Source organism: Macrosteles quadrilineatus, unplaced genomic scaffold, assembly GCF_028750875.1.
Source record: "Macrosteles quadrilineatus isolate MER2022 unplaced genomic scaffold, UCM_ALF_1.0 Scaffold_2__2_contigs__length_208266976, whole genome shotgun sequence".
Lineage (NCBI taxonomy): Eukaryota > Metazoa > Arthropoda > Insecta > Hemiptera > Cicadellidae > Macrosteles > Macrosteles quadrilineatus.
Window position 1 is genome coordinate 31093233 of NW_026542595.1, and position 12992 is coordinate 31106224.

At 34.3% G+C, this 12992-nt stretch overlaps 1 protein-coding gene across 2 annotated transcripts in view; it reads right to left on the reverse strand.

The window, feature by feature from the left end:
• Positions 1 to 971: 971 nt before the first annotated feature.
• The window catches only part of LOC128987766 (protein shisa-5-like), a 29298-nt gene continuing 17277 nt past the window's right edge, over positions 972 to 12992 (reverse strand). For both annotated transcript variants that reach the window (XM_054408785.1, XM_054408786.1), the window contains exons 4-5: positions 5921 to 6064; positions 972 to 1278 (exon numbers count right to left, since the gene is read on the reverse strand). In XM_054408785.1, coding sequence (XP_054264760.1) covers positions 1208 to 1278; positions 5921 to 6064 — 215 coding nt within the window. In that variant the 3' untranslated portion in view covers positions 972 to 1207. The remainder of the gene's footprint in view (positions 1279 to 5920; positions 6065 to 12992) is intronic.

Below are 12992 nucleotides of genomic sequence, written 5' to 3' on the forward strand. Positions count from 1 at the left end.
TTCACAATTAAAGATTTTACTGATAAAAATCTACTGTTTAGTGTTTTCCTGTACTGGGCCAGCCCAAAAGTAATGATTTTAAATTAATTCAATGACTTTGAATAGTACTCTTGAATCATACTAGAGGCCCCTTTACAGTGTTTTCCATCATTGCAAACACTATTTTGTCTATTGTCTACCAGTAATAGTTTAACACTTGGATAAGATAAGATATTCTAGGTTTCTGGGAAACACACTAATTGAATGAATTACTCTTATCACTTCTGAAGGAGTGTGTTTGATTTATACTTGAATTTCTGCTTACTACAAATACTTACTGCAATCCACACAAAAATAGTTTAACTAAGGCTTACTTCACTGCACGTAATAATCAAATCAAATCAAATTAAATTTTTTGATACAAATAAAGAACAACCTTATAAACAAATACTTCTTTCCCAGTCACTTTTATTGTTTGAACTATATTATATTTCGATAAATGATGATATTGTAAATTTAATACAAAGTCTTTTGATTGTTAAAACATTTTTGAACTTTGACTAACTGTCATTTTACTTGCATTTATTGAACACTTTTTTTCTAAATAGAACACTAAGACAAAAGAGTCAAAATTGTTCTACAATAAAACTACTACAACAAAAGGATTGAAGATTATCTGGAGAAACTCTTCAGCTTTAGATTAAAATACAGTTAACACTCATAAATGGAATTATATACAAATTGGTACCATAAAAGTGTTTAACTGAACTGTATTGTTAATTGAGTTTTTTTCTTACAAAATGAATAAGCAGTACCACACACATAGGGTACTTCAATTATATATTTCAATTATGGTTTTCTTTCATTAACGGACTAACAAAAAAAAACTACCTTAAAAGGTGGTAATTGTCCATCTCCTGTGTATTACCCTGTACTCTATTGTGGTAAGAAAATGCAAATCATCACCAAAAAGAAGTTGGAAGAAGCTAAAGTTTAAAATAATTGAACTTGTTTTATTTGAAAGGCACTTCTTTACAAAATACAGGCACAAGTCATGGAGCACACTCAAATTGTCTCATATCTTAATCATAAACTAATACAAACTATACAATTTTTCTAAGTACATGATGTAACACATATATGGTAATAATAAAATAAGGATTTTCATGCTGAATGGAACCTATTTGTATATAAGGTTAACAGAACGATTCTTTGATAGTAAAGCTAATTAACTCTGTACAAAAGGTGCGCTTGGAGCTGAAGCTTGCTGGTTTCCTGATTGAACAGCTACTCCATAAGCTGGAACAGTAACAAGTTCTGTATTAACTAAGTCAAACAATACTCTTTCAGTCAAATGATAAGCTGTATATATATATCCTAGTTCATTTTTTAAATTAGATAAATTATGCTCCCATCGCTATAACTCAGGCATTTGTCATTGTATTAAGACAGCATATTAATATACCTATGTATATACATGATTTAGAATATTTACCATATAAGGAATAAGCTATTAACGTAGGTCTTACGGTAAGACCTGGTCTCTGGACCGATTTACTTTTTTGTCTTGAGGTCCCCAGGGGCCAAAAACCCCATTCATTCAAATTAATACATATATAAGTATACATATATATTAAGTATATATATTAAGTATATCCATATATAAATAAGTGTGTGTGTGTGTCCGTTAGCACAATAGCTTAAGCAAAAATTATCCAATTTAGATTAAATTTTATTCAATCATGTAAACCTGCGTTTATTTAAACGAGTTAACGAATCAGAATGATCAGACTATAGGAACGACAACGACGGGTTTTAAGCGGTAAAAATAAGGGTTTTCCCATTTTGACAAAAACATAACACTTTGCAATTTCTTTCTAAACCATTTTGTAGAGCTGTTAAAAAAAAAGAAGTGTTGGTGTATGTCTAACGGTTACGGGGAAAATTCCAAAAACTGAAAATGTAAAATCCTCCAGTTAATTCTTTTGGAAAGTAAATAAATTGTTGTAGTTTCCTTGTTCATGGAAATAGTTAGATTAAATTTGACAAATTTATTTATTTCTGACTAAGCTATCAGCATTTCTTTAAAAAACACACCTTATTACCTTCCCTGTAGCAGCAAACCTAAGTACTCATTAGATTTCATGTTATTTTAAAAGTAAATAAACCTGAATATTTTAGGGGGATATTTTTGTGAAAATCTAACTAGAAAATGGAAATTCGCTTAGTCTGCAGGTTCGCTGAGTGTGGGGGGGTTATTTTAAATTCACTTAATCTTTACATGTTTATTATTAAGCTAGAGATACCTCATTATCAAACACAAAACACAACCCCAACATTTTACAGTAAATCTCTATACATAGTAATGAAGAAAAAAATGTGATTTCGTAAGTCGCAGCAGTACAGAGTTGTCCCTCAATAAACCAACACTTTGTAATCCGACATAATCAGTAGTCTAACGAGTCGCCGCTGGTGTTATCAGAGGGAGAAAATCAGATTGCAGTACTAGACACTCACCGTTGTTGCTAGTTTGAACATTTTTTGTTAACTTCACAGCGTTTTTAAACTGTACCAACCCGGGCCGGATTTTGCATTTAGGCGCACCTAGGCCCAAAAACCTTTTCCCTCTCTGGTCTGGTAAAAGTTACTTTACTTTCCTACAAACATTAACATTTATTAAAAAACTATATCAGGCATGTATTTTCATTGCTTGAACACCACTGCACAATACAGTTTTATCACTGGAAGTTTTTTAAGGAATTTACTTGGTTCTGGCATTAAATGCCGTCTCAAACACTTAAGCAATGTCATGTGTTAAATAGTTTGTGTTGAAAGTTTATGTTTGTGGGACTGAAACAGAATAATTTAACCCGCGGAACATTCCTGCAACCAAGCACAGCCATTGCTGCAGTCGCAGCATCTTCAAATTCCAGGCCCACAAATATGAACTCCGTACAGTACGTCTCTACAATATACCTTAGATTAAACACACCCCCTATTTAGATTTTTCATTCTTATGGATCATTTTAAGACAATTCTTGTTATTTCAGCTATTTTAAACCTCATATAACCAAATAAAACGTTCTAATCATAAACAATAATTGGAATAGGAGGCTATTAAGAGTACGGGGAAGATTACCTTAGGCGTCTAGACAATTGGAAATTCCTGTAGCTATGGAGCCATAAAGGAAATTTATTTTCCTTTGGATGAATAACTTTGAAGCCACTGCTAGCACGACAAAGCGCTAAAAAGCTATTGCAGAAGTTTTGCAAAGCCTAAAAAACTTCAAGGGTGGATTTCATCTCAGAATTCAACAATATGTGCAAAACCAAAAAAGCCATTTTACTGAAAAATTATTATTTTTAAGGTGAAACATTAATTTTTACTTCAACTCAAGATTTATGTTAAAACAACTACAGTAAAAAACCGATAATCCGAACACCCATTAACCAAATTGCCAATTATCTGAATCGGTTCTAAGCTTAATATAAAAATAAAATTTAAAACCAAGTGCCAAAATTCAACTGACTGCCGCGTAGACACAATGACGACGCAATTGTAATAATTATAATATTATAATAAATTATAATAAATTGACAACATGACAGTGATGCACAGAGTGTACGGTATTGCGCATCCACCTGCAGCCACTCCCCCTACCCAATGACACGTGAACTATCGAAAATAGGTCAGTTAGCTCCTCCATCTCCTATTGTGGGGATCGCTGTTTTTTATATCGAGTTGTGAGTTTGTCAAACTTGTGATTTGCATAATTTAATAGTTACAGCTGTTAAATAACTAAGAAAAATTAGTGCAAAACAAAAACGTGTAGTATAGTCCTACCGCTAAAGGACATAGTGGAAATAATAAATCAGTAAAAAAAAAAGAGTGGTGGGAAAGGTATTGGCAGAGAGATTTAGTGTCGGGGCGGCTACGATTACTGAAATTAAAAATAACAGTGAAAAGGTTGTAAGTTTAGTGACTACGTTGGAAAGTTATGTTGGATGTTCGTCGCAAAAAGTAATGAAAAAGGCAAAAGATGAACAGCTTGAGAATGCAGTTTTTACCTGGTTTCTGCAAAAACGATCTAATGGACAACCAATTTCAGGACTGATTTTATGTGAAAAGGCACGAATCTTCAGTGAAAAAATGGGTGTAGCTGGTTTTAACGCAAGCACAGGATGGATATGCAGCTTAAAGAATAGGCACAGAATTCGGGAATTGGATATTGCTGGTGAAAAACTTTCTGCTGATAGTGAAGCTGCCCAATAAATTTGTGGAGACATTTCAAGAAGAAACCCAAATGTACAACCCTGATCTTGTGTACAATGCTGACAAGACTGGTTTGAATTGGAAAGCTTGGCCGAGAAAAACCCTAGCATCTAAAAGAGAACGGCCACAAAGTCAGTAAAGATCGCGTCACCATAATGGTCTGTGCTAACTCTACTAGTTCCCATCGCCTTCCTTTATTATTGATCGACAAAGCAAAGACGCCGAGAGCATTTAAGAATGTAGCCAACTTACCAGTGACCTACACTAATCATAAGACTGCTTGGATGGAGGGCACTATTTTTTTGGAATGGTACGATAAAACCTTCATTCCTCAAGTAAAAAAAATTTAAAAGGAAATAGGAAAAAGAAAAAGGTTTTACTTATCATAGACAATGCACCTAAACATCCAACACTGGAGCACCAATAAAATTGTGACAGACAGGTTGTAATGACTCAAAATTCAATGTTTATAATTATAGTCCTTATTTTAATTTCAAACTCAATCTTGTTATATTTTCAACATTTATCCATGTCCATTGTTAATATTATTAAAACCATTTTGTCTCAACATATATATAATTTAAAATCAAAATTTATTCATTGGCTTATTCAAAAATTATTATTCAAAAACAAATCCTCCAATCAGAACACCATCCATCTGGGTTCAAGATTATTAATAAAATTCAACCATGTTTTTATTTATGTGAACCCCATAACTTGATATTTTTACAACAATGAAAAGGAGTGTGCAGTTTTAAAAGCATCCAAGAAGAACATAAAAGTTTAAACTCTTAATTGTGAAAATAATTGTCATATTATAAAAGAAAGTAGTGTCAAAATTTCCAAATTTTACTGAAGAAAGAAGAATTTAAGCCTTTAAACTAAGAAGAAAATTATTATTACAGAAGATTGGTGAGAACATTCCATTTTTATTAAGTTATTGACTCAGACTAGACTCTTCAAGCATCCATTTGGACCCAATTTACCTCTCTTAATTAAAATCAAAATCCTTCCTATTTAACTCATTGTTTCTAAAAGATTATTTAATTCATAACTTACCATAACTTACTTATTGAAAATTTAAATTTGAAATCTTTTGATTCGGCCAGCACGAATCCCCACCCCTGAACAATTTTTGTAACCCTATTTTAACCATTTACTTATGTACCATTAAACCTTATACTTTAAAACCTCTGTCCTTGTAATTATTATTGTTTAACTAAGATAAGATTAGAATACAAACCATATTAAGGGTTTATTTCAAGGTTATGCAGGAAATTAGGTAGTTCTTAATAATGTGAACACATTTTATTGCTATTTAAAAATACCCCTGCCCCGCCGCAGCAAACCAGCAGACTAAGTAAATTTCCATTTTTACCTGGCTGGATTTTTACCAAAACATTCCCTTAAAATCATTAGATTTATTTCCTATCTAAATAAAATTAATTTTAATGAGTATTTACGCTTGCTGCTACAGGGAAGGTAATTAGATGTGTTTATTTTTAATTGAAATTTTGATAGCTTAGTATGAAATTCCATACTAAGCTATCAAAATTATCAAACAAAAGATATATCAAACAAAATTGCCAAATTTGATTGAAATATATCTTTTACAAGTTCTCTCATCAATCCAGATGCCTGGACATTTGGCCCCAGTGTGTTAGATACCTGGTGGAGGCATGCCGTAGTACGGGTTGTGGGGAGGGTTGTACTGAGGTGGGTACGGTGTCTGTTGAGGGTATGGCACCACCGTGGGATATGGCATTTGTTGAGACTGATTTGGAGGCAGTGACACAGCCACAGTTGTTGGACCTGTCAACACAAACATACAGATTATCAGATAGACTATCATTGTGATTACATCCTCATATCTTGTTTATTACCTCTACTACTCATCATGGTTTCTTGCTATTAACATCAACTTAGTTTATTTACTATCATATATTTTTTTCTTTTTTCCCCTAGGATGCTAGGCATGAGCCCGGAACTGTTTTTCACATTATTTCAGGCTAGACCTAGGGGTTACGGCATTATCACTTAAATAAAATCCATTTTTGATTTGGCGGGATTTGAACCCGGGACCCCAGGAACCGAAGTCCCGCGCTCTAACCACTAGACCAGCTCGCTCCCCCACTATCATTATTTTATTTTATTAACAAGGAAAACTCTGTTTAATTTATGATGTGTCAGTTAATTTAGTTTATTTAAAAAGGTTCTTTGACATGACGAATATGTCAAACAAGAGATATTGCCATTATTTAGTATACTTAAATATGTAATATTTACTATAATATTATACCAGCTACTAGGAGGTCACAAATTGTGGATATTTATAGGCATGAACTGTGGATGTGATACACTCTGGTCTGGATTAACGTCCGCACTAGTGAGTATTATGACTATCCACAGTAGTATCCTTATGATTAGACCAATTCGTTGATTACAAGGCAAAAATATGGTTCGGATTCCACCTTAAACTGTAGGTTCCTTCGTTGCCATTAGCTGTATGGGCTATTAATTAACAGCTGTGTCTAAGGAACATGACGGCCTTAGTCACTAACAAGCCTACAAGATCGCGCCACCCATCCTACACTCATCCTCCACTCATATTTGGGTTAAAATACGCACATAGTGGCGTCCCCATCTTAAATAATTGATATAATTAATTGATAATTGACCATAATATGATATTATGAAGTGTCGCCGGAATTTTATCCCCATGGAATTTTACCCCCTGGGCAAAGCTGGTGTCACTGTGACTTAGTAACCTAAGCGCTCAAAAGTTTGTTCGCGGGCAGAATTCCCCCCCCCTCCGCATTTGGGAGTCTAATGAAAATAGACAGAGCGTGATTAATTAAATTAGCAATAAAAACCGGAATTTTACCCCCTGTCCATATAACTAGCGTTTAAACAACTGAAGATGTACGGGCCTTATATTTACCCCCGGATTTTTACCCCCGGAATTTTACCCCCTAAGTCAAAAAAAGGCCAGATATAGAAATTATTATGAATGATTGATTTTCTTTTTTCTGATTTTATTTAATTCAAAACATTTTATTATAAGGTAGCCTATCTTTACTTATGCTACTTAATAATAAAATAGTAACTATTAAATTAAAACCGAAGATAATTAACAATTTTCACTAAATTATATATCTGGCCAGGGGGTAAAATTCCGGGGGTAAGAATCTGGGCCGTACATTTTGAGCTGACTTCATGAAGGGGGTAAAAGTCCAGGGGGTAAAATTTCGGCCCATACACTCTAGGTTTTTATAATTTGATGTGTTCTGATTTAATTCACAACCGTGAAAATATACGTTTAATTCTGCGTTTAATCCATCGAACTGATGTCGTGAAACTCAAAAGTTCGCAGCCGGAATTTTATTTGGTTTGTGACATCATGTTTGCCCATGGGGTAAAATTCCAGGGGGATGAAAATTCGCTACCCCATTATGAATAAATTTAACCATTGTGGAAATTGTTGGAAGATAATTGAAATACAATATCAGTATCACTATTGATTACTATAGAATATGATAGTAGTTATCATTTAAAAATTACATTTTTTCCTATCTACTGAAATAAATATCATTTGAGAAGCCATACATATATTACGTAACCCACTTTTTCAACATTCTAAATCCCCCCCATCACCATGTAACGCACTGTAACACTTGGGCAAACCCTTCCCCTCGCCCCCCCCCCTTGTGTTACGTAACTCGATCGTAGTAGACTTTAATAACAGCTTAAGCATAATTTTACACGTGGAATATGGATTTCAATAAATCATTGAACTTGTATAGAATGGAACTGGAAGTTCTACAATGTCGCTGCCTCTGAGTGGATGTTGTAAAATCCTGGAAAACCCATGACAATTTACGAAGTAGCCAAAATCTCTGGTGCTGCTTATCTACAAGCATTTACTGCAAGAAATATTATCCGTGGCTTTTCCATTACCGGAATTCACCCCTTAAATGAGAACATATTTAAACCTGAAGAGTTTTTGCCTTCCAACGTCATAGACAGACCAGTTGAAACCACTAAGAATACAAATGGAAGCTATGAGCTGACTACATCAAGTCCATTAATCAACCATGACTCAATGCTATCAACTTCCCATGTAGGAAATGAGGCAACAACATCAAGTGCTTTTGTTTGTCATGAGCCAACAGCATCTACCATATCACCACATCTTATTAGACCATTTCCCAAGGCCTTACCTCGGAAGAAGAAACCCGGTAAAAAGAAAGGGAAGTCCGCTGTCATGACTGATACGCCTCAAAAAATGCTGATTGAAACACAAAGCGCCATGAAAAAACTCAAGGCTGAAAAGAAGGAAAAAAAGGAAAAGAAACCTGCAAATAAAAAGTTGGATTTTAAAATCACGGAACATCCTGATAACGTTTTGACTGAGAGATTTGATGAATCAAATTTATCCACAAAAAACCAGCACTTAACAAAAGAAAAAAAAACTTGTCAAGTGATTATTTCCTCTAGCTCCGAAGATGAGGATTTCACAGTTCTTGAAGATTATTCATCAGATGAGTCTATTTCTAAGCTGAAAGAAGCAATTGAAATGCATGAAAAGGAAGAAGCGGAAGAGAAGTCACTATTAGAAAATGAAGCGGTTAAAGTTGGGGACTTTGTTCTAGTTAGAATGATGGGGAAGAAAACTGTCATGTATTACGTTGCTGAAATTGTAAAGACTATTTCAAAGACTGAGTTTGAAGTAAAGTATTTAAAAAGATTGGGTGAAACTTACAAATTCTTAAGGGATAAAGAGGACATTTATAACATTTTTGAAAGTGAAATTGAGTGACTACCACAGTCTCTTTCCACTGGGAGTTCAGAAAGGCAGGTTTCCCAGCTGACATTCAGTATAGATTTTATGTCACTTCCTTACTTACTTACTTAATCCTGTCCTCTTCTACCGGTTGGTGTCGAGGTTACAAGGCGCCTCCATGACTTTCTATCTGCAGTGAGTGGTAGAGCTTCACGAATGGAGCTGCCCCTCTCACGCAGAGCATCTTCTATCTCATCCTCCCATTTCCTTCTCGGTCTACCTCTTTTGCACTTTCCCTCGACTTTGACCTCTTTCATCATCTTCGGAAGGCGAGTTGTGGGCATACGATGAACATGCCCAAACCACTTTAGTTGCTGTTCCTGTATTGTGGTACTTAAGGGCTTAACATCTAAAGTGTTTCTTATTGCAACATTCCTTATCCTATCCCTTCTAGTTTTGTTCTCTACTTTCCTAAGATACCTCATCTCCATTGCTTGGAGCTTGCTTTTGAGTCTTTTGGTCAAAGTCCAGGATTCACATCCGTAGGTCAAGGTAGGCACGAAGGTAGATTTATAGACTGCTAATTTGGTTTTCTTTGAGATTTCTTTCTCGCCTAGAAATTGGTTTCTTATGCACCAAAAGAGGCGACTTGCTGCTGCAACCCTTCCGTTTATTTCTTCTTCTATTTTTCCGTTTTCTGCGATAACTGAGCCTAAATATTTAAATGTTTCAACCTGTTTCAAGGGGCTATTTCCTACTGAGATTTGATGGTTGGCCTTTTTCCCACTGATGACCATGGTTTGGGTTTTGTTTGCATTTATTTTCATACCTTTTTTTGACAGCTCATCTGCCCATATTTTCATATTATGCTGCAAACTTTCCTCGTTTTTTCCCAAAACCACTATGTCGTCTGCAAAAGCTAGGCTGCAAATTTTAACAGCCCTTAATTGATAGCTTCCCACCACAAGACTTTTAGTTTTAGCTTTCACGTTTTTCATTATTTCGTCCAGCAGTAGAATAAAAAGAAGAGGGCTCAAATTATCTCCTTGCCTAACCCCTTGCTTTGTGATAAATTCAGTTGACTTTTTATTGCAAGTTCTAACATAGTTTTTGCAGTTGCTATATAAGCTCTTGATCGCCTGTATCAATTCATTTTTAACCTGCAGCTTTGCCAAAACTCTCCAAATTTCCTTCCTCGGCACTCTATCAAACGCCTGGCTTAAATCAATAAAACCGGCATGGAAATCTTTTCCCTTCTCGACCATCTTTTCACTGAGGATGCGCATGGTGAATATTAAATCCTGGGTACATCTGTTGGGTCTGAACCCACTTTGAAACTCTTCCATTTTGTCTTCCACCTGCACTCTAAGTCTTGATTCTAGGATTCTGGAATACACTTTCCCTGCCACTGAAAGGAGTGATATACCGCGGTGATTACTGCACTCCCTGTTATCCCCTTTCTTGAAAATTGGGATTATGACAGCAATTTCCCAGTCTTCAGGAACTGATTTGGTTGTCCACGCACAATTCAATATATCCAAAAAGATATTTGAAGTTATTGGTCCCATGCTTTTGAGCATTTCTGGGTATATCAAGTCATGTCCTGCTGCTTTACCATTCCTTAGCTTCTTAATTGAGTTTTGTAGTTCTACGACAGTGATGTATTCTGGGATTTCCAGTTGGGCTCTGTCACCCACAACTATACCCTCTGGCTCCTCTGTCTCTTCCTGTTCACAATTCAACAAATCTTCAAAATGTTCCTTCCATCTTTTCATTATTTCTTCATCACTGCTCAGGATAGTTCCTTCCTTGTCCTCTACCATATCACCACATCTTATTAGACCATTTCCCAAGGCCTTACCTCGGAAGAAGAAACCCGGTAAAAAGAAAGGGAAGTCCGCTGTCATGACTGATACGCCTCAAAAAATGCTGATTGAAACACAAAGCGCCATGAAAAAACTCAAGGCTGAAAAGAAGGAAAAAAAGGAAAAGAAACCTGCAAATAAAAAGTTGGATTTTAAAATCACGGAACATCCTGATAACGTTTTGACTGAGAGATTTGATGAATCAAATTTATCCACAAAAAACCAGCACTTAACAAAAGAAAAAAAAACTTGTCAAGTGATTATTTCCTCTAGCTCCGAAGATGAGGATTTCACAGTTCTTGAAGATTATTCATCAGATGAGTCTATTTCTAAGCTGAAAGAAGCAATTGAAATGCATGAAAAGGAAGAAGCGGAAGAGAAGTCACTATTAGAAAATGAAGCGGTTAAAGTTGGGGACTTTGTTCTAGTTAGAATGATGGGGAAGAAAACTGTCATGTATTACGTTGCTGAAATTGTAAAGACTATTTCAAAGACTGAGTTTGAAGTAAAGTATTTAAAAAGATTGGGTGAAACTTACAAATTCTTAAGGGATAAAGAGGACATTTATAACATTTTTGAAAGTGAAATTGAGTGACTACCACAGTCTCTTTCCACTGGGAGTTCAGAAAGGCAGGTTTCCCAGCTGACATTCAGTATAGATTTTATGTCACTTCCTATTAAATAAAATCTTGAATTAGAAAGGAGTAAAACTTGTAAATTAAGTTATTATTGCCTATCACTTTTATTATTTATTTTTCTCTGCCTTGCATGGCTTGCAGCATGTAGTTTTAATTTTTTTTTTATTTTTAGTATGCATACATTGCTTTGCATGTTTTATATTGATTGAGATCCTGCATGTGTTTATTTCAGCTTTTAATTTATTTTTGTTAGTCAAGAGTGCAAGAAGAAGCTTGGCATGTTATTTATTATTTATTGTATTGTTTGACGTAGCCTATTGTCTTGTATGAACTGAATGGCCAAATAAATCATTTGAATCATTTGCCAGATGAGAAGTTATTTCAACCTTATTAATAAAACTATAGGCTAATTTGTTGTATACAACTACTATATTTAAGCTTACATTCATTTTGTATCAATAAAATACTTTTTAATAATTTATTAGTTCATTTTTGTAATCCCAAACATTATGTCTTAAGGTACACGAAGGTGTTGTACCTTAAGACATTCTTCTGTCTTTTTTTTTTTGTGAAATAAAAAAGTACTTTAAAAACTTTTAAAAAGTTTAAAATATGTATTTTGTAGCTGAATAGTTGCTTAATCTCCTGCTTTAATCAGCATTTCAATATCTAGAACCATGGCTAAATAAAAAATATTTAAGTGAAATTTGTCCAAAGGTACAACACTCTCCCCTACAATAAAAAAAAAATGTACAATGACTAACCCAAGGAGGTGTCTGCTAAAAAGTCTGGGATGAAATAATAAACCTTATCCAGTAGAATTTCTTTAATTTTAACTTTAAAAACATTTACTGACAATTGTTATATTTATTCAGCAAATGGTTGTACAGCTTTAGACCTGTATAAAAAGGACATTTTTCAAATTTTGTTGTCCGATGGATTGGGTAACTGTTAAGGTTCTTGTTTCTGGTGTTGTATTTATTTTTTATTAAGAACTTTTAAAAATATTTCTTATTTTCATGGACATAATTAAGGCTTTCATAAACAAACGGAAAGTTAAATATGGAGAAAGTTAATATGGACTGATTTTTTAAATGTTTTTTACAGGAAGCTCTAAATTTAGCGTTTGCCACATTTCTAATGAATCTTTTTAAGGACTATGAATACCGTATAAGACATACTTGTCATTGCAAAACTACATCTACTTGAATGTGTATTAGGACTGAAGCACATTGTAGCTTAGACTGTTATCAATACAATGTTATCTCTGATTTCTCTGTTTGTGGGTGTACTTTAGATTTACACTAAAAGAGATAAGGAACAATTAACAATAAGTAATAACTGGTTTTGGCTTCCTCCTCTTAATGTTTGATTTTTCAATGATTAATACACTCTAGTTATAACTGACATGTCGTTTGTTACATGAGCTAAGCTCATATTTGTAATGTTGTTTA